The sequence below is a fragment of the Bison bison genome, unplaced genomic scaffold (genome assembly GCF_000754665.1).
Source record: "Bison bison bison isolate TAMUID 2011002044 unplaced genomic scaffold, Bison_UMD1.0 scf7180017864063, whole genome shotgun sequence".
In the NCBI taxonomy this organism is placed as follows: Eukaryota; Metazoa; Chordata; class Mammalia; order Artiodactyla; family Bovidae; genus Bison; species Bison bison.
The window spans coordinates 7,594,137-7,618,734 of NW_011494635.1; the positions used below are offsets into that span (position 1 = coordinate 7,594,137).

Here is a 24,598-nt window from a genome sequence, read left to right on the forward strand (position 1 = left end):
ACCCCCGGGGGGCCCCTCCCCTGCCTCAGTGTGAAGACCTGCTCCCCTCCAGGCCTGCCCAGCCCCCTGTCCTTGTCCAGCTTCCACTTGATGGCTATGCAGGGGCCACACCTGACTTTCCAGGCAGCCCTCCACCTGCTGGGACCCCCACTCTTAGCTCCTGGTTTTGGCTCATACGGGCTGAAAATGGGCCAGCGGAGCCTCCTGATGGACTGGGGGAGGCGTGGGTGCCTGCAGCTCTTCCAGCATCTGTGTTTCCAGCCTCTGTGTTTTCATGTCTGTGCAGCAACACCAGCGCTAAGCTGTGCTGAAGTGACTAGAAACAGATAGGAGGCAGGGAGCTTCGTCTAAGGCATCCTGTGTCAGAGCATATGATGGCAAGCTCTGGTTCAGAAGCCTCCTCCATCCCCAGAGACACAGATTCACTGAGCTGCCAGGCCTGAGCTTGTCCTGCCTTCCCAACGGGGCATGACCTTACGCAAGTAAACAAAAACAGACTAGCCCCCGTCTATGCAGAATAATGTCTGCATAAATTATACCCCAGAACTTTCAGAAAGGTAAAGATCGGCCAAGATTTTCATCTTGACCAGCTTTCGAATCAGGATTCTAAGGATTCTAAGGATTCGGGACTAAGTGCTGAAACCCGGGTTTTAAGTGTGTGGCCTTGACCACCGCCCTCTTGGGCTGGAAGCTGTAGTCCCCAGTGACCACATCCACTCTCCAACCAGGGGGCCAGGGCACCCACGCTTCACAGAAAGAATCTGTGATGACGGGAGGTGAGGGGGGGCTTGGTAAATGCAACCAGGCTGGAAGGTGCATTTGCTCGAATTTCTCCCCAAGGCATCTCCTCTTGGCTTCTGGACTAGTGTTTTGCAAAAGGCTACACAGGGAAAGTATGGGTTGGTACTGACTCCGAGTTTCCACAGGGGGAGTCCTACAGCTGCATTTCCAGACACAGTTGATGCTCTCAAATATCTCTCATGCTACAAAGAGTACGTGGGTGGGTGGTGCACTTCTCCAGGATTCATGAGAAAGAGCAGAAGAGGTGGGCTTGTGAGGTCAGCAGCAGGAAATGATTGAACCCGGCACATAGAGGGACCCTGGCGTGACTGCGTTTATCAGCCTGAAATGAGCCAGACACTTAAACGCCTAAGCGGGAAATACACAAGCCCCTCCTTTTCTGAGGCTAACTGGAAGAATGTGTGCACATTCTCTCAAAAAATTTTACCCACTGATTTACCAGATAATCACAAAGTGATCAGTGTCGCCAGTTGCTGTTGTACAGATTCTCAAGCAGGAGTAAAGGTGGTGATCCCCATTACACAGATGAGCAGACTGAGGCTAGTCTACACCACTCAGCAGAGGCAGAGCAGCGGGGCTAGTCTTGGATGCAGACACCCTCCTCTCCCTTCAGTCAGTGAGAGCTGAGCCAAGACCCCTAGCCCCCCGCATAACAGCACATCCAAACTCCCAATTGCTTCCAATGTTCCCTAGAGGGAGTACTTTTTTCTCATATAAAGAAAATTATCTGGAAATTTCTAAGTCCATGAGGAGCTTGAAAAGGGTGTATGTAAAGTAGGAAATAGAAATATTTGTGTGCCATTTCTGCATCATCCTGTTAACGCTAATGACTTTTAGAGTGGATTTTTTTTTCCAAACCATTACTGTTATAATTAACAGCCTATGTGATTTAAATGCAAAATGCAATGAAGATGGCTGGATTATTTTCCTTCTTAAATCTTATGTTAGATTTTTAACGTTCCATTAGTATGGTCTTGAAAAAAAAACACAAGATAACCCTGAGAAAAATTGTTCAAACCTGGTTCAATTTGCAATCTTCCTCCTGGTGAATATTACTTTCTCTCATCCGAATGTTACATTCGGTGATAAAACTATCAGATAAAAGCCCTCTCTGCCTTTCATTTCATTGTTCCCTAAATAGAGCAACCTACTGACATCCCTGCCTTAAAAATCAGGCTCCGACCGAACCCCCGCGTCTTTATGCAGCATTTCTTCCTTGCAGACGGAACAGCCAAGGGATGTGAAGGAGAAAACCAAACAAACATGAGGGTTCTGAAAAATGAATCCCCCTAAGAGGCTGTCTCCCGGGGAACTGCAAATCTTAGCCCCTGGCCGAGGAAGCGAGGGCTCGGTACTTCTTAGAGAGAGATTTCCCCCTTGACACCCGGGTGTGCGATGGATTAACTAGTTAGAAACTGGTGAGAGGCGGGGGCCCTGCGCCTGAGAGCGCGGGAGCCGAGTGCCCTGTCCGTGCGGCCGGGCGGGAGCAGGGCTGGGCTGACTCCTCAGTCCGCTGCCCCCTCGGGCTTCTCGCAGGGAGGCCCGCGCCCCCTCCCTCCCAGGCTGGCCCCTTCCCTTTCCAGCGCCCCGGGCAGCTCCGCCGTCCAAACCGGAGCTGAGTTTGCTGACAGGAGCGCACGGGCTGGCAGCGCTGATGTCAGAGCCGGCGGACGGCCGTGATTGGATCTAATTAGACTTCGCAGCAGCAAATAGACAGGCTCCCTGCGTGATCGGCTTCAAAGTGGCTGGTGCCCAACAACTAGCAGAGGTGCCAAAGTAGAGCCTGCGCGCGGAGCCCAGATTCGGGGCGGCTGGGGCGGCGGGGGGCCCCCGGTCCCGGCCTGTGCGCTTGGTGCGGGCTCAGACCGCCGGCTCTGCCCGCCTGGACGCAGGTGACAGGGAGCCGCCAAAGGAGACGGTGACAGCCTCCAAAGGAGACGCCAGGAGTGCGAGAGCGCAGCCCCGAAAAGTGAGCCGGCCCCGATCCGCAGGAGCGTCCCCGGCGGCCGCGGCCGGAGCCGGAAAGCTGAGAGTGTTGGAGAGAACTCCCGCCCGGGTCCACTCGCCGGCCGCTGCCATGGCATCGGTCCTGGGGACCAGCAGAGCGTCCGGAGGGCTGAGCGGTCAACTCAAATGCAAGTCCAAGCGGAGGAGGAGGAGGCGGGCCAAGCGGAAAGGTAAGGACCGGCTTCCGCGCCGCCTCTCGCGCACTCCCCGCGACGCGCGTCGCTTCTGCGCGCCCTGCCCGCTTCTAGCGGCCTCCCTCGGGATGCTGGGGCGACGTGGCCGGGGCCCGCCGAGCGCCCCGCTCCAGAGTTCAGGTCCCTCCGTGAACGCCCAGGCTTCCGCAAGCCCGAGGGGGTGGCCAACCAAGCGGGGGCTCCCGCGGAACGCGGTGCCCTCCGCGGCCTCCGGCACGGCTGCTGACCGTCGCCCACAGACGCCGGTGCCCAAGGAAACGCTCCCCTAAGCCCTAAGCGTCCCTAAGAACGAGGAACGGACCTCGCGCCAGCTTCTCCATCCCAATTGTCTTGGAGGCGGGAGTGGGCAAAACCCTGGCAACCGCCTCCCCACGCTGGGTGACAGTTTCTATTCCGAGCGGTGTCGGCTGTTTTGTAAACACGGGGACCTACAGCGAGAACGGGGTTCGTCCGGGGGAAAAAAGCAGAAATTAATGCATGAAAAGAGAAACAAGCATCGCAGCTCGTTAGAGATGAGGAAAGCTGCGAACCAGGAGGGGAGAGGAAGTGTCTGGTGTCAGGTTTGAGCCTGGCTCCCCAGGTTCTGGGAGACAAACGAGCCCCCGAAGTTAGTCGTCAGGTGGGCAGCCCAGGGTCCCCTCGGGGGCAGGGCGCAGCCGCCCGCTGCTCCACCAGGAGGACGGCCCTGGGCGCCGTCCCGCTGGTGTCTGTCCCTGGAGCGTGGCCGGAGCCCCCTCGGTGCGGCCGCCTCTTGCCCAGAGAGTAACTTATGTCAGCCGCCCCTTATCATGAGCCTGCAGGAGAAAGTTCAGTTATTATTTGAAATGTGTTGGGGGTTTTTAAGTGACCAAAGAGCCCTAAAGAACAGGGGGAAAGACACAAGCATCGTGTGTCAGGTTTCCCTGTTTCTCTGCTGGAAGATGCGGAGTTAGTTGTGGTTGAACATGTACCTCCTTCCCCAAGAATCTTCATCCTTGCCGAGGCCTAAGATAAGTTTCTGCTCCATCTCCTCCTAACTACTTCCAAACGGTCCTGAGCCCTTCCCGACTTCTTCCTGTAGTAGAAATTAACCAGAAGGTTTGAAGGAATAAATGCCAAGACACACAGCCATTCATTATGATTACATGTCAGGGTGGCAGGGAGCTAGGTGACAGCTTCTAGGAGGGCTTCAGAGCCTTGGTGTGGGGGGTGATTCTGTAATTCTGGCTTAACTCTTGAGCTGCTGCAAAGAATGCTGGCTACTCACTTTGTTCCCTGAAAATTTTACTCCGAAACAGATCTGGTCAATGTCTTCCAAAAATAATGCTAACAGAAAGTGACAATGATATTGAAAAAAAAAATCACAGAATTTAATGAGTATAAATTTTAAAAGTAATGAAAAAGAAACATTGCCTTTTACGCTTCAAGTGTTCATGTGTTCCAGTATTTTTATTTAGTATATTTAAATATTAAAATGGAAAAGTATCAAACAATATTTTACAACAAAGCAAAACCTATAGAAAGAAAATAGAAGCTGATGAACACTCATGTATTTCTCCAAATTCATTTTTTGTACCTTTAATTTAAAGGCAGTCATGTTAGCTTAGAAGGGATTCATTTTCAGAAAGGAAAGCAAGAAATCTGAAGGAGGACTTCATTGGCTATAAACTGTGACAATTCAAAATAAAATTTTACGTGAAATATTTATACGCTTTATTTTGAATATACCAAGTCTCTTAATTTTTATAGCCAAAAATGAAGTAGGAAAAGGTATTCAGGATGTGTGTACTAATTCTGGTTACTTGCAAATTTATCTGTGGGGCGAAGTTTCTTATGTCATCTGCCAACAGCTTATCATGGTGGATGAGTCAAATCAAACCTCTAAGTGTTCACTTCTTAGGGAAAAGTTAGCAGCATAGGTGTGTGTGGTCAATGAAAAGAAAACAACAATTACAGAGCTCTTTATTTGCATTTTCCTGGGAATAGATGAGTCTGTATATAATTCCTAATTATTACAGATGCTTTTTTCCCCTCTTCTATCAGGACAGTGGTGAATTTAAATTATGTTCTAATATTCATGAGTTTTAACAGCAGAAATAGAAGAGAATAGCCTCAACTTTTAAGCTTATCTAATAATAAAACTCTGTATCTGTCACAATTTAAAGCCCATGTGTGTATGGGTGGCTGTTAAGGAATTTTGATAAGGCTCTATAGAATACTAAGTAAAGCCAGTGATTATGAGTACACAGAAAGAGTTCTTTTTCTGTGTAAATGAATAAATTAAAGTAAATGTACATTTTTTGCCAGTGATAAGCATATTTCCACCTATTCTCACAAACAAGAATCATTTTGTTTGCATCATAACTTTTAGTTTCCCGGAGCTGCTAACCAAAATGCTACTGGCTTCTATACAAATTCTCTAAACGTGGCTTTCCTGAGATTTCTTTCTTTCTTTTTTTTTTTTTTTTGACTGTTAAATTGCCCTTTATTCTTTTTTTTATTTAAATTTATTTATTTTAATTGGAGGCTAATTACTTTACAATATCGTGTTGGTTTTGCCATACATCAACATGAATCTGCCACGGGTGTACACGTGTTCCCCATCCTGAACCCCCCTTATGCTTTTCATTGTCAGAATAATCTATAGGATCTGAAATAAAAGCTCTGTAGCTATAGTATAAGTGTGGAATTGACACAATACTCCCATTTATTATTACATAGGATTCAGAGCCTTGGAAATGAAATTTTTTTTTTCCTGTAGGAGATATTTTTTAGTCATGATACCACACAGAAAGCAGTCTATATCATTAAAAGTAAAAAAAAAAAAAACTTAGTCTCAAAATATGACTTCAGGTATTAACTAGGCATGACCTGCATTTGTCTCTCAGGTAAACTTTTAAAAAGACACTAAGCAAGCCTCCCCACCCCCAATCCTCCTGTTATTTCATTAGGACCCAGTGCCATCCCTTTTTGCATTTTTCTCTCTGTGTTATTTTTTAGTTGGGATTTTATCTTATAAATTGTTTATGGATCTTTTACATTTTCTGTACAAACAAGAAATGTCAAATTTTGACTTTTTATGCAAAAAAGAAAGGCAGTTTTTTGAAAAGCTGAGCAAAGGACAGTGTTACCATCTCACTTGCACACTATGGTTCAGGACGGTCATCTGCTCGGTAACATGTACACCCACACTGTGGTTAAGGACGGATCCTTCACATGTGAGCCCCATCAGCTTCTGCTTTTGTCTCGTGCGGAGACTTCCAGGAAATCCTGACCGCACGTGTAGTTTAGGAGACTTGCCTTTTGCCTCCCACATGGAGCACCCTCTTAGCCAGTTCCTCGTGGAGAATCCTGGAGGCCGTGCTGGGCCTTCCAGTCCCGAGTGAGACTGTGTGCAGGTCTGCACGCAGCCTGTTCATGCTGGTCTTAAAGTCATGCCTGCACATGTTACAAAAGAACTGAAGGTGTGGATATTGTAAAAGGTTGTAAAAGGTGCATATTTTAACCCTGAGTAGTAAAGGCAAAGGTGGAAGGTTTCTTAAATTAGTATCAGCTCAAGCAGGAAGCACAAAAGGCAGCACCATCAGAACAGATAGCATAAGTCAGATAAAATAAGTCGCTTACATGTATCAGCTCCCTGAACCATGGACACCTCCAGGGAAATATGCCTGAGGAATTGCATAGGTGTATTTTTAATTATTAAAATAGTATATGTATTCTCTTTTGATCTCTTGGTGAGCTTTCTTTGGTGAGAGTAATTTCCCAAAAAGAAACTGTGTATTGTCATGAAATGCATTTTGTAAGTAAAATATTTTTAACATTTTACCCATGAATACATACAGTGTATAAAACAATTGAAGTCTCTGGAAATTAAAAAAAAAAAAAGATTCCTCTTTAAATACAAATATATTAGGAAATGGATTGAGAACCAATACAAATTCAGTTGGTTCCAGGAGGTAAATAGGAAGACAGGGTTTTAAGTGAAGTGCATCAGTCACTAACACAGAGAGGGGGAACTTTGGGGAACTATTTGAAATGCTGTAGAAACAATCCTTGGTAAGTAGATCCAGCTGAATGCGGCATCAACACACCACCTGTCTTTTCTGAGGCGTTTGACAGCAAGCTAAGTTAATGCTTGAATTTCACATATTATTCCAAGGAAATCCCTTACCCAGAGTTCTAGAAAATTGAGGGGTAGCTCTGCAGAAGTAAGTAAGCTGATGAATCAGGAGGAGGCAGGAGCAGCCAGTCATGAACTTGGGGAAATGTGGGGGAAAGTTGGCCAAAGGAGCAAGATAAGGAGAGCATATGGGTGGAGACGCAGGCTTGTTGTGAAATGGCATTCCATGAAAAGCTGATGAAATAGAAACATGGGCCACAGATGAAGGTGGCAGAGGCCGGTGGGCTCATCCTACCTGGTGGGACTGCCTGCCTCCTGCGTCGCAGCCAAGCATCCCTGCACGCACTAGCCTTGCTGGCCCATAGCTCCGGATCAAGGGCTGGATTTAGTGATGAAATTAAACTGACGGAACTGTTCGCCCTCTAATTGTGTAAGGGCTTTTTCTTCCTTTCTCTTTTTAAAATTTGTATTAGTACGTCTGGTTTCTAGTGACCCGTGTAATAGCAGTAATTTGAGATTGCTTCAAGGGCATTAGATATGATGAGTGAACTTGAATTTAGAATAAAAATATGAGGCTCATGTATCCATCGCTAAACAGTGGTGATTGGGTTGTTGGAGAACTGCTGCCCCAGAGGGGCATCACGTAAGGATATGCAGAATAAGGAAACTGCAGCTTTCTTTTCTTGAGGCGTGGAGAGACAACTTCTGCCCTGAAAGCATTCAGTGTTCAATTTAAAAACCGTAGATGTTTGTGGTTGTGTGTGTGCATGTGTACACATGCACACATGTGTGTGTATACATACAGTGAAGACAGTTGAAAATCCTGAGCATTTTTTATGTCTGCCTGCTTCTTTTTCTAAAATGCTAGAAAATGAAAGTCATTGGTTTTGTACTGTGGATAGTTTTGAACAATTCCTAAAACCAAAAATAATACCGCGGATCTTTATCATTTAAAAATGTTATCTCTGAATGCTGCATCAGTAAATGGAGCTCTTAATTACTAGCGAACAAGATTTCTAAAAGGATAAATTTTCACATAATAGGTGAGATTTTAAAGGTACTTATTTTAGCCATTTCTAAACTGGAAAAAAAAAGGAAAGAAAGGTGAGTGCCCACGTGAAATATGGAAAGCACAAGGTCCTTCGCAAAATATTCAGACTACTGAATGTTGGCCTTTCCCCGAGCGTATACATCACAAGAAGAGCCACACAGCCACACGCTGCCTGAGCGCGGCCAAGACCCACTCAGGCTGTCGAGTCGCTGTGAACACTGAAGCCAAATTAACCCCTGTCTGTTCAGTTAAATGGTTCTCCTGCACTGAAATGCAGAAATACATGCTGTGACATACAGGATTATGCAAAGAGAATTGTTTATTCCTCGCTAATAATGCATTATAATTCCCTTAAGAACATATCACTGTCAAATAAAAGAACATTACTTTCAAAAAGACGGGAAACATCTTGCTTAATTCTTGATCCACTCGTGAATTTGGTCTCTGCCTGTGGGATCAGGAAACAGAAAGAGGAGGGCATGCTGAGAAATTTAAAACCTAGCCTCTTATACTTGCGTATGTTTGTACCTCGGTTACAAACACCTCTCTTGGGTGATTAAAATTTTACTTTCTTGTTTATTTTATTTAGAAGGAGTAGGGGACAGGGGCTGTTGCCTGGTTTCCTGACCTTGTTTCAACAGTCACAGCAAAGGCGGCTCTGAGCGCCGTTCTTGTCCATCCACACACTTGTGAGTGAATTCATTTTCCCAGGAATCCCATCCAAGAAACAGCAACCCAGAAGTGGAAATGTTTGCTTTTTAAGCTATCAGTAATTTTCCCCAAAATAAACTTGGCTGCTTGCAAAGACAGCTGATTTTTTTTTCTGAAGAATAAGTGATAAATATTTGAAAATAAAGAGTTAATCTGAGTGCCTAAGTTCTCTCCAAACACTGTGGATATTTAGTCATCTTTTATTGTAGTTGCAGGTATTAAGTATGAAATAATTTAAGTATGAAAATAATTTCATTTTATTATTTCATGGATGGAAAATGACTGCAACCAGTATCTGGTTTCTGGTAAGAAAGTGGCTAGTCAGTGTCCCTTTTGTGTCATAAAATAGACACACACAAGTTCACTATCATCTTGTTTAAATTATGAAAATTATCAAGTTAATGTTAAAAAAATTTAAATCTCAAAAAACAGCAAGTGTGGAATATAAATTTTATATTCATACTAAAGAAGCATTTTATGCTTGATTAAGAAAGTGTCCAATAAATGGGACATTTATAATGATAAAGAGTAGCATTAAAGACGGAAGAGACCTACAAACGTTCAGGTGACTTTAGGATTTTAGGATCATTTTTTTTGAATCCCTAAGAGATGCAATTTTAAAAGCTTTTTTTTAAGCTGAGTTCACTTAAAATTATGGTCCTGGAGGAGGCTCCATGGGGCTGCATCGGTGCAGAGGAGGCAGACAGAACAGCCCCAGCCTGAAGAGACCCAGCGAGGGGCTCAGGCTGGGATGTTCCAGCTCATGTCCACGCCCGCTGCCGTCCACAGCTCCCCTGACTGAGGAGGAAAGCTGGGGTGTAGGCGGAAAGTGGGCGAGGACAGCTAGCCCCTCCACTGTGATGACCTGCCCCCTTCAGCTACAATCTGGTTCCATCCCTTCCACCAAGCACTTTATACAGGTGCCCACTGAGGTCTCCCACAAAAGAGGTCGAGGCTTCTTTCTGAGGCAGTGTCACCATTCGGATGATAAACACAGCGAACATTGCTCAGAATGCATTAGCAAATCCTCCTTTCTGGAATCTCTGCTCTACAGACGTGACTCTGCCACCCAAATGCTAGCTCAGGGCTTCCAGGGGGTCGCACACAATAGAAAGTGTTCCTTTAAATGCCTCAGCCAGGATGTGCTTTGCAGACTTTTTACAGGTTTAATTAATCTTTACTGCTCCATTTATTTGAGATGCAATCTCTAATTCTGGTTTCCTTCCGCTGATAGAAGACCTGCCTCATCACTGTGTGATGTCTTACGTGATTTCTCAAATATGGCACAAAAGCGGGACAGAGGGGACCCAGTTCTTGGAAACTGGAGCCCAAGTCAAATCCTCTCTGTGTTAAAATCAAATAGAAAGTGGGGCGGCTCCGTTTCTCAGAAGCAGGACTTGGGAATCGTGATAAAGTAGCTCACAGCACGCTCCTAGAACACCAATAATTGATTTAAAAATGACTTTATCAGCCTAAGTCCATCGGAAGTACACTGATGGCCTCTCTTTAGAATTAATGCAGTGTTTCCTAAAAGTTTAATTGCTCTTGGAAAAGTCCAGTATAATGAACATGACGGACACGTCAGCAAAGCAGACCCTGGCCTCCTCCCCGCAAGCCTGGCTGTGTCCACTCGTCCCTGTCCAGAGCAGATGCTCCTTCTGCATTTGGCTGGCGGCTGCGGAGCCCGTGTCCTCACAGGAAACACTGTCCCCGTCAGACCACGGAAGGTGCACAAGCTCGGGTACCGCCTGTTGTATACAACTTTAAAAGATTTTTGTTTTAATCTGGGTGTTGCGCAAAACAATATTAAGCATCATACCTTCTCCTATCCCTTAGCTGAGTAAAAACACGGAAGGCCCGCTTTAACCACAGACGTAAAGATGCTCTGTTTGTGTTTCAACTCTAAATATTCATACCATGGATGAAACTTTGTAAAGGACCTTCTGAATTCTAACAGAATTCTAACAGAAAGTGACTTTTTCATTCAAAACATACAGTTAAAAGAGAATTTTTTTTTTTAATTCAGATGAGTCCGTGCTGCTAATTTCCTTTCTGAGGAAGAAGTGAATTTGAAACCAAAATCATTGATATATCCCGAGGATAAATAGTAGCTTTTTAAAAGCTCTGACACAGTTGGACAGGGAATGAAGTATCCTTGAAGGATACTGAACAGAACAAATGCTGTCCCCCTGACGGTGGCTCTGGGGGCAGCGCGTGTGTCCCCGCACCAGCCCCTCCCAGAACTGGAGACAGGGATCTGCTCGGGGCTGGTGGAAATTGGGGGAATCTTCTCTCCCTAAGCAGTTAGGATAAGAAGGTTACTCACTTTAGATCTAAAAAATGAGCAGTTCATATTTTATTGTTATCACCTTTTAGGGGAGTTAAATTTATTTGGGGCTTTTGTATGTAGATAATGAATAGAATTCAAGTTATTAAAAATTGCACTTTCCGTAGGCTACTAATATATGCAAACAATATATACAGATGATAGATTCAAGATTTAAGACATATGTAAATATTTATTGAAATAATGAATATTGAAATATTAAAAGATTGTCCATCAGCTGTCTGGACTAGCAGAAGTCTAACATACTCATTTTTAGATGAACATTTAAAAAATCAAGTGTAGAAAAAAGTCTTGAGAGGATAAACTCCTTGAAAGTGAAAAAATAAACTTGGTTTATGATCGTGATGTTTAGCATTGAGGAAAACATCTTTTTATTTTAAAATTTCATAAAGAAGTAAAATAAATCTTTTCGTTATTGCATCTAATAAAAATTAATCTATCCTCTTATGTCATAAAACACGAGAAACAGAAACCATGGCGGTATGTGGGGCTGTTGACAGGAGGAGAGGGGAGGGAGAAACCAGAGAGTAACTTCCAGGTCTCTTTCTTCCTGTGCTCTGGTCAGAGCTCACGTTCCTGCACTTTATTTTCTGTATCTTCCACAACAGAGCGGGCTCTGGATTGAAAGTGTGGGATACGAGACCCAGCTCTGCTCTCTTTGCAGTTTGCCTTAGACGTGGCGTGTGTACTCAGACAAGGGCTAGCTTCGACCTGTGCGAGTGGCTTTATTCACCTGCAGCTGTGTCACCTTGGGCACCTGCTCTGGGCTGGGCAAAGGCTTGGAACTACAAAGGTACGAGGGAAAAAAAGTTGACAGAGTCCTCCTTTTCTCTGAGTTTATACTGAATTTGCGGAATAGATACACAAATGGACAATCATAGGAAATGAAAACAGACTCTGTGACCCAACACAGTTTTAGGTCCCATGGGAGTTTTAATGCCCACTTTTATCATATATTTTACAAAATTGAAATTCTTTTATCATTTCAGGTGAAACTACATATATAAAAATTAAATGACTAAAATGCAAACTTCTGTAGGTCTGAGCATTTTTATCCCCTCTGCAATGTCAAAACATATTAGCTGCTCAGTTAAAATCCACTGAGAACGTTTATTTCATTTTTGAAATAAAGTTGCTTAAAGCAATAATCAGAATATAGTAAGAGGGAAGCTTTTCTAAGGAGACTGGGTGCAGATGGTAAGCTGTGCAGAGACTGCTACAGTTTACAAACCACAAGAGGAACTGGGTGAGGGGTTACTGGTGATTTCACAAGACACCTGGTGTGATGACCTCTCGGGAAGGACATGGCTTCTCCCCTTCTAGTTTCATTAATTGTATGCAGGTATGATTGGTGGGTGTTGGTCTGTGTGAAAGATGGTCCTTGGAAGATGGGAGCCAGGTACACTCGGTGTGTTCCCAGAAATTAGCACACAGGCTCTGTCACTGTACACCATCAACCAATGGTTGTTGCTGAATTCACTTATAAAGAGCACCTGCTGACTTATTTTCGAGTCATTGCTGTGGAATGTTGAGTGTGCTCATTCAACAGACGTTCATGGGACGTCTTTGTGTCTGCACTGCACTAAACGTCAGAGATTAAGCAGTCCAGAAGTTCTGGGAAATGTTCTGAGTCAGAAAGCACATCTCAACATGGCCGTGTTGTCCATGCTAAAGAGCTGGTCCACTCCCTCAGGAAGCTGGGCAGCACCCTGCTGCCCTTTGCCAAGCCAGATCCCCACCCTTCCCCACCGGTCTGCATGCTCAAGAGTGTTTGTGTAGATGGGATGAGGAGCCACCCTCGGACCCAGAGAATGCCCAGGGTGCATCTTAGCGACACTGTTGCCCACACACCCTTGACCCTGAGGCGTTCTTGGCCTCTCCACCCTGTGCCTTTAGCCTGGGCTCTGGGGTGTCCCCCGCCAACCCGCCTCGGGAGTGCACATCTGTCCCTGAGTCCTTCCTACTGCAGCCAGCCCCCAACGCCTCCTCCGAGACAGGCCCAAGCACTGCCCCACGCTCCGCTTCCACCCTGCTTCTCGTTGCCCAGAGGTCCACTCTGTCCTCGTGGCTGAGGGCAGAACTTGTATGCGTCTATGCAGATCAGAAGTCTAGCACGTGAGTAAAGCATGCGTCTCACCTGCGGGATGGCTGGCATCTCTCCACCTGGAGGTGGTACAAAGTAGGGCACAGGGCTCATCCCAGTGGTCATGGGAGGCCATCCCACCACTGGGTCCACTCAGGGCTGTGGACTCAGGACACCCTGTGGGAAAGACAAATCACTGGACTCGTCCCTCGTATCTGTGTAGATGGCACATTTCCTGGTCTTTCTTCTCTCTTACCTGAGACGGCCTTGGAGCAATCTGTCTCTCCATCCATCCATCCATCTTTGTCTCCATCTCACACACGTGAATTAAGTGGGTGACCAGGGTGCAGCGCCAGGAGATAAAACTCTTCAGAGCACGACTTGCCTGGTCTGCTCTTGTGGCTGCAGTGATGCTGGCTGCTCCAGTGGGTCTTGGTATTTGTCTATAATGATGCTTAGGGAAGTCTCCAAACTTGAACATCAGGAAGACAATGAAAAATGCACGTTGTTAAAAATTGAAACCATATACTGGATTGAATGCTACCTCCCATTTGTAAGTCTTCGTAATAAAATAGTTACTTGGTGTGCAACACCCTGTATGTGACACCACTGGACCCCCTGTTCTGGGAGTGGGGGGATGTTGAGTTTACCCACATCCCAGGGAAAGTATAGAACTAGATGTTCATAAGGTTGGATGTGTCTATTTTGCAGAATGTCAGCCTCACTCAAAAGGTTAGCAAAACACAAGAGCGGGCAAACCGTGAAAGATTCATTTAGTTGAGACTCTGGTATTCAGTTTTCAACAAGATTGTCTTGGTTCACCACATGTAAACCAGCCATGCTGAGGCCATTCAACCCACTGCCCATGTGGCCCTTAGACAATAAGAACTAAAATTAGTCACTAATATTTATTGAGCACCTACACTGTTCGATTCCAGAAATTCCTCTCTGCTACACCATTTCCTTATAAAATGGAACAATATTTGAACTGTAGATTGTAAGATATATATATTTCGTGTATATTTCACATATATATATATGCATATATATATATATACACACACACATTCACTCAGAGATTAGCAAAACATTGTCATATTTAGGTGACCTATAAATGAACTTTTAGGACAAAATTTAGAATAGAGAGGGTTTTGGGTACTTATTAAACTAAGTTAACTGTACAAAAAAATCTAGATAGACAGTATATTAGTTGGCTAGGGCTGTATAACAAACACCACAGTGGAAATTCATTCTCTCTCTGTCCTAGAAGCCGGAGATGGGAGTCAAGACGTCAGCAGGGTCGCCCCCAAGGCCACACCCTGGGTCCCATGTGATCTCCCTCTGTGTGTGTCTGTGGTGGGGACACAGCTCTGCCAGAAACAGACAGAAGTTCTGTTCTGTTTACCTTTAGAGACATTTCCCAAACCTAAACACACTGTGGGTTCATCAACATCCTCTTCCAAGAAACATCTTCTCCACCTCAATAAGGGCCAGAAAATTCATGTTGCATCTTTGTCACCGTGATACCTCTAGTATATAAACCATAAAGTCTGTATTGGATGAGAAGTACTCGAATCCAGCTGACCTTAGGCTTGATGAGATAATGCCTGGAATACTTTTTCTTAATTATTTTGTCATGAGTGTTCCCAACTGATCTGATGATGTAACCGATGTGGATTTTATTTCACTCAACCTCTTTCCCGCCTGGCAAAGACCCCCATTTCTAGCTAAAGGTGGTGTGAACTTCGATATTCTGAGGCGGGTTCCCTTCCTCCCTGCCCAACCACAGAGGCTCTTTCTCCACAGAATCAGTCCTCTGCCTGCCTTCCTGAGAGGTTAAGTAAAGGTCCTCTTTGTTTCTGGAGGAGGGAAGGGGGACCCCGAGGCAAGCATCTCCTTCCGAGAGCTGGACAGTGAGGAGCCAGACCTGGACCCAGAACCGTTGGTGTTCATCCAGGTGCTCTTGGTGAGGACCCACCGCCCTCCTGTGGAGGCAAACACGCAGATCCCTGGGAAACAGGGGCTCATTGTCTCCTGGGGATTCCTGAGCACACATCTGGAGAACGTCCCCAGTGCCTGTGAGTGCTGCCACATGGAGCAAGATGGAAGTCTCGGGGAGGGGGGAACTCTGTGCTTCTGGTTTTCGCAGAGGTGCTGAGCATGAAGCCAGCTCATAACATCATAATGTGTGTGAGTGTGTGACTGTGAATGTGTATTTGCGGGGATGTATTTGCATGTAGGTAAACACATGTATTTATGTATACACATGCTTATATACAACTGTGCTTAAGTAGCCTTTGCTTAAGTAGCCTCCAATTATCTGATTGGATGGTTGAAGAAACCTTTAGAGATCGTTCAACCAACTCAGACATTCAACATCTTCATTGTTCAGATACCTAAATAATACACACTCACTCCAAAGTAAATATTAATTGTTGCACAAGGTAAAAAATTTTCAACAACTATGATTAATTAATATTAGAGGTGAAGAAATTTTAAATTCTATTTTTAAAAATCAAATACAACAATAGAAAGCCTGAGTGCTGTAATACACAACCCCTGCCTGCACAATACCTATATACACAACACCTGCTTACACAATACCTATGTACACACCTGCATACACAACTTCTGTGTGTACAGTATCCATAAACACACTCCTATATACACAACTGTATGTACACAACCTCTGCACACACAACACAGGCAAAAAGGTATATCCAGTGAGCACAGAGTTTATAGTCATATTCAAATCGATATTTTGCAGTGAAAATGAAGCCTATCCTTCACTCAGTGAAACCCAGGAACTAAATCTGAATGTTCTAAAACCTTCTCTTCATACGTAAATACTCTTCTTGTGCATCTGGATTTAAAAGGAGAGCATCCTGACCTACCTTGTGTGTGTCTGTGTTGTGTACAGGATATTTTTCATAAACTTCCATGCATAAAGAATATATTTAATGTTCCAATTTCCTAGATTAAACTAGCTCAGAGTCTGTCTGGTGTACAAGTCAAAATCAGCTTGAAGCCACAAGTAAACATATAGGTTCTGTTTCACATTCACTGAGTAAATGGATGAAAAGTGGCTTACAAATTAGATTTGGGTAGAGAATAGTCAAACAGGACATCTGAACTCAGGGTATGACAACTGATTCTGGAAGTGTCAACTTTGAAACAAAGCAGTTAAATGATGGAGACCCTTGTTAGTAAACAGCCTGTTCCCCAACGTAACAAAGGACATTAGCATTAAGGGGATATACGCAACTCCACGGGCACAAATGGCCTGAGATTGCTCTTCCCGTCTGTTCAACATCTTACTCGTAAAATCATTCCACGTAAACACACACAGGTAGATTTCTGGACTCGTAAAATCCCTTTGTGAACAAACGTGAATGTTCTTGGTGACATTGTATTGATGTGTATGACAGGAGAATGACCTGGATCCCGTACCTTCAGCAGCGAGCATGGGAAGCTGCCTCACGCCACTGACCTTGAGCAGAGAGTGGCCTGAGCCGGTCTCTTCAGACCCCTCCCTGATTGTCCTGTGGAGCTGACAGCGGCTCCAGACCCCAGGCTGGGTCAGGGAAGAGCTGAGGGTGGATGAAAGTACAACCTGCATTTGACGGAGGGGCCCCTGAGCCCAGAGCATGCCTGACGCAGAGGTCACACCTGGGCTCAGGTTACACGTGGCAGGCCGTCTATGCGGCCTCCCTGAACTTCCCTGCTGGTGTGCTACCCTGAGTAAAATTCTCCAGTTGCAAAAATGTCTCCAAACTCCCAGCTGTCTTTCAGTAGCAGCCGTCCTAATCTCAGTGTCTCCGTGTGTGTGTGGGGAGTGGTGTATGGTGTGTGGGGGATGTGTTTGTGGGTGTGTGTGTATTTGTGTGTGGGTAGAGAGTGTATTGCTGTGTTAGCTGCTCTCAAAACCTGCTTCCAGTGGCTGTCCAGCACTCAGCGACTGTTTGTTAAGGAGGGAACTTGTGTGTCCAGGTGTGCCCAGGTGTGCCCAGGTGGTGTCTGTGTACACCTGAGTGTGGGCCTATTGGATACAGTGCTGGTCAGGACCCTGGAAGCCTCGCGGGGACTCTGTGCTGTTCAACTCATAACTTCTGTGAAACCATCAGCCAGTGTCCACTCACCTTCTGTCACCACCATGTGACCTGTGACCTCTCCAGGTACATCCCCTCCCAGGTGCTCCAGCCCACCTGCCTCCCTCCAGCTACACATTTTCCCCCAAAGGCCACTGTCAAAGTCTGACGTCATCTGGTTGACACTGTACACAAACATGAATGAAAAAAAAAAAAGCACAAATGGAGAAATGTGCTGTCACACCTAGGGGCCTGCCTGTCAGCAGGTAAACCGTTCTGCCCAGTGCACATAGCGACGGCGGTTTTCGTCAGCAGCAGCAAGACTGAGTGAGGTCCCTCCAGAAGGGGTGACAGGGAACCTTCGCAGCCCCCGACTCTGCAGCAGGGAGAACACAGCCTGCTTCCATTGGGGCTTTCCGTGCCTGCTTCTTCAGGCAAACATGCCCAGAAGACAGAAGGAAAGGAGTGAATCATGTAATACACCTGGAGATTTCTTACCTTTGTGTGTAACAGAGTCCATCAAACTTATGTAATCTTTGCTTGTTTAAGAGCTGTGTGAATTCTTTCCAAACATGTTAATTTTTATAAGATGGCAAATGGTTCTATTTCTGCTTGGGAAACAGCCATTTTGCGTAAAGTCATGGTTTTGAGCACCTATTGTGTGTCAGGAGCTGTGCACAGAGTCAGGTACATGTAAGAAAGCAGTCACTGTCACTCTGGCCTCCGCCACAGAGGAACCTGGGCATGAGTTTGAAACGTGCACTTTAAATACTGCTGATAACTCTGCTGTTCTGTGCATTTCTTAATGGATCTTAGGCATGTGTAATTTGGAATTTTTAAAACTTTTTAACAGGTGTGTTTTGAGCAACAGAAATCTTTGGCAGTTGGGATTCCTGGGAGCTAAAAGTCAGTCTGACATGACTCAGTTCAGTTCAGTCACTCAGTCGTGTCCGACTCCTTGCTGTCCCATGGACTGCAGCATGCCAGGCCTCCCTGTCCATCACCAACTCCTGGAGTTTACTCAAACTCATGTCCATCAAGTCAGTGATGCCATCCAACCGTCTCATCCTCTGTCATCCCCTTCTCCTCCCGCCTTCAATCTTTCCCAGGATCAGGGTCGTTTCAAATGAGTCAGCTCTTCACATCAGGTGGCCAAACTATTGGAGTTTCAGCTTTAGCATCAGTCCTTTTAATGAATAGTCAGGACTGATTTCCTTTAGGATTGACTGGTTTAATCTTGCAGTCCAAGGGACTCTCAAGAGTCTTCTCCAACACCACAGTTCAAAGGCATCAGTTCTTCGGTGCTTGGCTGTCTTCATCTTTCTTTATCTGACATGAATGGGGGCCACCAAAGAAGGTCTCTGAGACGCACATGGTTCCTATGGACCCTGAGCATGTAAACCTGCAGAAAGCACAAAGGAAGAACTTTCTCAGTTATCTTCAGGGTGATGGGATTGCATTCCCCAATTTCAGGAGCCCAAGTAGTTATAACGGTCACAGCCCCTGATGACTGGAACCTGTCGTATAAGACAGGAGCAACTAACCGAGAGGATAAGTGACTTCAGATGATGCAAATGGTGAACCAGCTCTAAACATCTTCAGTTTCCTCTCGTTGGCACCTTTCTCCTCTGCTCAGTGTGGGAGCACGCCCTATGTGTCCACCCGGGGACAGCACTGCCTCATCCGAGAGCCGAGCCACACAAACCTGTGCAGACAGGCGCTCCCACCTCCCCAGGTGCATCTCCAGGAGCCGGCTGTGTCTCCTTCCTGCTGTGGGACCTCAGTCCGGCCCAGCGTGTCACGCTGACAGTGACAACGCCTCTCCCACAGGAATCACAGGAGGCAGGGTGGTTAGAGGCAGCTGCAACTGCAAGACGGGAGCCGCCAGTGTCGGAGCGGTGCCCAGGGCTGGGCTGAGACGCCCACGGCCTATTTCAAGGACCCCGGGAGCCCCAGACCAGCCAGGCCTCAGGTGACCGCGGGCTCAAGGCTCCTAAGGTTTGAGGGGATTGATATCCAGCATGACCGACGGTGCACAGGACACCTGGGCACAGCGGGCCCTGATGCAGTTGTCACCGCCCCCCCCAATCCCGGGCATCTCGGGAGCACGTTGGGAACCCTGCTCCATGTGGTCAGAACAGGTTGAGAAACGGTGTCAGGAGCAAAGCTGAAGTCTTGATGTCCTCATTGTGCAGAAGAGATGAGGCTGGAGGGAGAAGTGGGTGTGACCGCCGGAATAGATGGCGGGGACTGAAGAGCAGGAGGCAGTCAGTGGGCTTGGGTCCTTCCCGCGTCTGGGCCCAGCAGTGAGGCAGACGACCTCATCACCCCCAAGTTCACAGGCAAGGCAGGTCTCCCCACTTCCTCAGGGCTGGAGCAGGTCAGGCGGTGAACAGTCTTCTGCACTACTGAAGGTGACATTTTCCAAGTATCATCCCCTTATTGACCCGGCCTCTCCTCTGGGGGCCAGTCACAGTGTCCAAGTGGTCAAACCAAACACACATTCATCATTTGTATTTATTCTAAATAGTAACTTTTGAGGAAAAAGGGTGATAATTATCCAAGACCCACGAGGCCCCCAGTGCCTAATTCAGTGCCTCCCAACACTGTGGTGGACACAGGTGCTCAAAACTTATTATGAAGGTTCCAAGATGATGAGAAGAAATACAGATGTATTAGGAATTAAATGTATACGCTTCTGGCCTGAGTACAAAGGACAATAAATATTGTTGGCACGGGACAAATTAATAACCAGTATAAATCACGGATGACGAGGACACGGGCTGCCCTAGAACCCCTGCCGTCTTCTTTCCCCTTCTGATGGACGATAAACCTCCAGAGCAGGGTGTGGAGGCCCAGGACGTACTGTCCTCCCGGAGACACCTGGGAAGGGAGGCCTCGCAGGAGGTTGGCACACACACAGAATGACCGGGGAAGGAGAAGGCAGCTACTTCTCAAATTAGCATAATTAGTAATTATCCCTTAATAGCCCCACTCGGCTTCGGAGACTTGGCACTTGAAATTCTGCTTAAAGTTCAGTGAGAAAAAAACAAATTTCACACTGAAATGTCTCAATAACACAGCTGAGCTGCCAAGGTAATCATCTGCTTGCGGTAAAGGGAAGGAGACGAGCAGGTACACACCCGAGCCCTCCCCTGTCGGAGGGAGGTGTGCAATCACACCTCTTTGGACAGAAAACAACAAAGAGCGTGCCACATCCTAGAATGTGCCCCAGTCTCTCTTCCTGTCTTTGAAGACACTTTCAGAATTTTCCCTCCCTGGGGAGCCCATGTCACCAGCCAGGTAGAAGAGCCATTCCATCTAATGAAACATAATATCACTTCCCAAAGATCAAAGTCTGCCCAAAATAGAGACGGTGTGGAAAAGATAAAATAAAATACAAAGAAAAAGCAAACAGACGCATCAATGTCATAGCCAGCAGCTAACAAATCTTACACACCTTTCTATTTGCCTATTGGTACTCAAGTCCAAATAAGAGCTAATAACCCTGAAGTTTAGTATCCATGGCAAGGAAACAGATGGATTCTTTCTAATTTTATGAAGACATGTTTGGCAGAACACAGAGGAGACATAGTTAGAATTTTTTTCAGCAACCAAAGTGAAAACAGTATCTTTCTTTAGCCTGGGCAAGGAACACTTTGCAACTTGTCAAAGCAGTCTTCTGATATTAATTCACTGAAGCCATTTGTAGAAAGTCTACACTATCACCTTAACATGGTTTGAGCAATGAGCCGCTTGGCGGAATTCAGATAGGAAGGCAAGCAGGTCTCCAGCTGGCAGCTGTGGACGACACCGGTTCAGCACAGGAGCAGGAACTGCTCCGTTAAGAGATCAGTGGTGTCAGGAGGCTGAGAGTGGAGACGATCAGAGGAGTCTGGGACTGCTTGTTCTCATGGTTAACATGCTCCCCTTGGCGCATCCTCTCCACTGACCTCAGTTCTCTGCTCCACCCACTGCCACACGCTCCTCGCTGTTATTTTCATGGGATACCCGACCCGTTCCCAGATTAGCTCACTGTGCTGGCCATCCTTCCATGTGGCTCACAGGCTCATGAGTTGTTTGTACTGGTGACTCTCAAAAGTAAGACAGAAGGAAGACTGATGTTTGATCCTCACTTCCCGCATGGAGCATTTCACAGATGCCTTCTCGCTGAATCCTCTCAGTGACTCAGCAAGGTAGACATTCTTACCTCTGTTTTTCAGGAAAGGAAAATCAGGTCCTAAAATGATACGGAATATGGTAAAAAGAGGACTTAACCTGAACCTAAAGTTTTCCCAGGACTCAAACCTTCTCTCAAAGCTCATACCTTCTTCTTGAAACACCAAGCAACATTTTAGCAGCTCCGTTTTTTGAGGAAATTCCATATTGTCTTTCATAGTGGCTGTTCCATTTCACATTCCCACCAACAGTGTATCAGGGCTCTCTTTTCTCCACACCTTCAGCAACACTTGCTGTTTCTTGGTTTGGGGCTTTTTTTAAATGGCCATTCTAACATGTGTGAGGTAACATCTCAGTTTTCATTTGTTGTTAACAAGTGATGTTGAGCACCTTTTCATATCCTTGTTGGCCATTTGTATGTCTTCTTTGGAGAAATGTCTGTTCAAGTCATTTGCCTATGTTTAACCAGTTGTTTCTTTTTCGCTATTGAGTCGTGAGTGTTCTTTCCAAGAATTTTGGAAATTAACCCTTCCTCAGATCTGTGGTTCATACGTATTTTCTCCCATCCCGTAGGCTATGTTTTCTCTTCTGTTGCTGGTTTCTTTTGCTGTACGTAGGCTTCTTAGTTTGATGTAGTCCCACTTGTTTGCTTTCACTTCTGTAACCTGTGGTTTTGATGTAAATAAAGATTCATCTTTGCTCTTGGGGGTTTCTAGTGTTCCCATCATCATTTGTTGCAGACAGTACTTTACCTATTGTATTTTCTTAGTGCCCTTGTCAAAGACTAGTTGACTGTATATGCATGAGGTTTCTTTTTGTGGACTCTGTTCTGTCTTGTTGGTCTGTATATCTGTCTTTATGCCATATTGCTTTAATTACTGTTTGTGATAAATTTTGAAATATGGAAATCTAATGCCTCCAGCTTTGTTCACTTTTCTCAAAACTGATGTGGTTCTTTGGGGTCTGTTATGGTTCCACATGAATTTTAGGATTGTGCAATTGATACTTTAATGGAGATAGCATTGACTGTATAGATTGTTTAGTGTTTGGGCATTTTTAACAATGGTAAATCTTTCAATCCATGAACATGGGATGTCTTTCCATTTGTTTTTGATTTCCTTCATCAGTGTTTTATTGCTTTCAGGGTACAAGTCTTTCACTACCTTGGTTAAGTTTATTTCTGAATATTTTATTATTTTGATGTTATAGTAAATGGGACTGTTTTCTTAATTTCCTTTCCTGCTGGTTCTGTGTTTGTCTACAGAAATACAACTGATTTTTGTATGTTGGTTTTGTATCCTACAACTTAACTTATTTATTATCTCCAATAATATTTTTGTGGCATGTTTGAGGTTTTATAAATATGGGATTATATCATTATCATCTGCTAATATATATCATTTCCCTTCTTCCTCTCTAATTTAGATTCCTTTTCATTCTTCTTCTTGCCCAGTTTACCGGGCTAGGACTTCCAGTACTGTGTTTAGTAGAAGTGGTGACAGTAGGTATCCTTGTCTTGTTCCTGATATTAGAGGAAAAGCTTTCAGTTTTTCATCATTTAGTATGCTAGTAATCCTGCTTCTGGAAATTTACCCAAAAGAAATAAAATCAGGATCTGGAAGAGATATCTTACTTTCATGTCCATTGCAGCTCTGCTCACGGTGACCCAGATGTGGACATGACCAGTATCTTGAAATGAGTCAGAATATTATTCAGTCTTTAAAAAGGGAAATCTGCCATTTTCAATACCATGGAGAAACCTAGAGGACATTATGTTAAGTGAGGCAGGCCATCAATGAAGCAAAAAATGTGTGATTCCACATATCTGAGCATCTAGAAAAGTCGGATTCTTAGAAATGGAGATATGATTATGGTGGCAGGGGCCCAGAAAATGGGAAACGGGGAACTTTAACAGGAATAAGGTTTGATATGAAGGATGGGTGAGTTCTAGACAGCTGCAGTGCAGTGTGCCTGATGATAGTAGTGTGGTGTCGCTAGGAGGGTAGAGCTCACACTGTGCTTTTAGCATGGGCATGCACACATGCACACACACACACATACATGCACACACACAACAGAAGGGCACAAGGGCACTTGGGAAGATTTGGACATCTCCGCTGATTGTGATGATGCTACTGCACGCATACATGCACACACACATGCGCGCGCGCACACACACACACACACACACACAAGGGAAGGGCACAAGGACATCTGGGAGATTTGGATGTCTCTCAGCTGATTGTGGTGATACTACTGCACACATACATGCACACACACATGTGCACACACACACACAAAAAGGGCACAAGGGCACTTGGGGAGATTTGGATGTCTCTCATCCAATTGTGGTGATGCTACCAAAGCATTTGTGCACATCCACACTCATCAAATCCACAGCTGGCCAGAGTAGAGTGCATTGACCTGTGAAATGGTGCAGGAATCCAGGACTCCTGGAGAAGGCAGCTTTAAGAAAGGAACCCAGTGACAAAGCTGTCTTTGGGAACACTTTGTTTTGATGCAAATAATTTGTATGTCCATTTCATAAACTAAGAAAAGCCCTGGGGCTGGGTGTGTGCAGAGAAGAGCATGTCAAAAGATGTCAACACATCTTCATGCTGCCATCTCCAGAAGAGACACGGTATTCGTCTTTGAAGTGGGGATGCTCTGGAGAGTATTGTCCTTCTGGTGAGGACATCGGTGTGTTTATTTAGTGGCAAGAGATCTGTGACCTCAGTGCAGGAAGAACAGGATTGGAAGGACCAGATTCTGTCTCAGAGCAGAAGTTACATGGCTGCACAGTTGGACCTCTAGAGACGGATTCCCAGTTTGTTGAAACTGTAGGACTGTTTTTCTTTGAAATGAAACTATTTGAAGGACCCAAGAGGAATTGAAAATAGTGCTGTTGGAACATCCTCTGGGCTCACTGTTTGAGAAGGATGAAGGACTGTAGCAAACTTTATCATCTAGTTATGTGGATGCCAGCCACGGACTGCTCTTGGCTTCCAGAAGGAAGACAAGCCCGCGAGCAAGGAAAG

At 45.4% G+C, this 24,598-nt stretch overlaps 1 protein-coding gene across 1 annotated transcript in view; it reads left to right on the forward strand.

Annotated features, from left to right (window-relative positions):
• Positions 1 to 2,878: 2,878 nt before the first annotated feature.
• ADARB2 (adenosine deaminase, RNA-specific, B2 (non-functional)) overlaps positions 2,879 to 24,598 on the forward strand; it is a 236,292-nt gene continuing 214,572 nt past the window's right edge. Inside the window, exon 1 of the mRNA XM_010836405.1 lies at positions 2,879 to 2,978. Within this exon, the coding sequence (XP_010834707.1) occupies positions 2,879 to 2,978 (100 nt within the window). The remainder of the gene's footprint in view (positions 2,979 to 24,598) is intronic.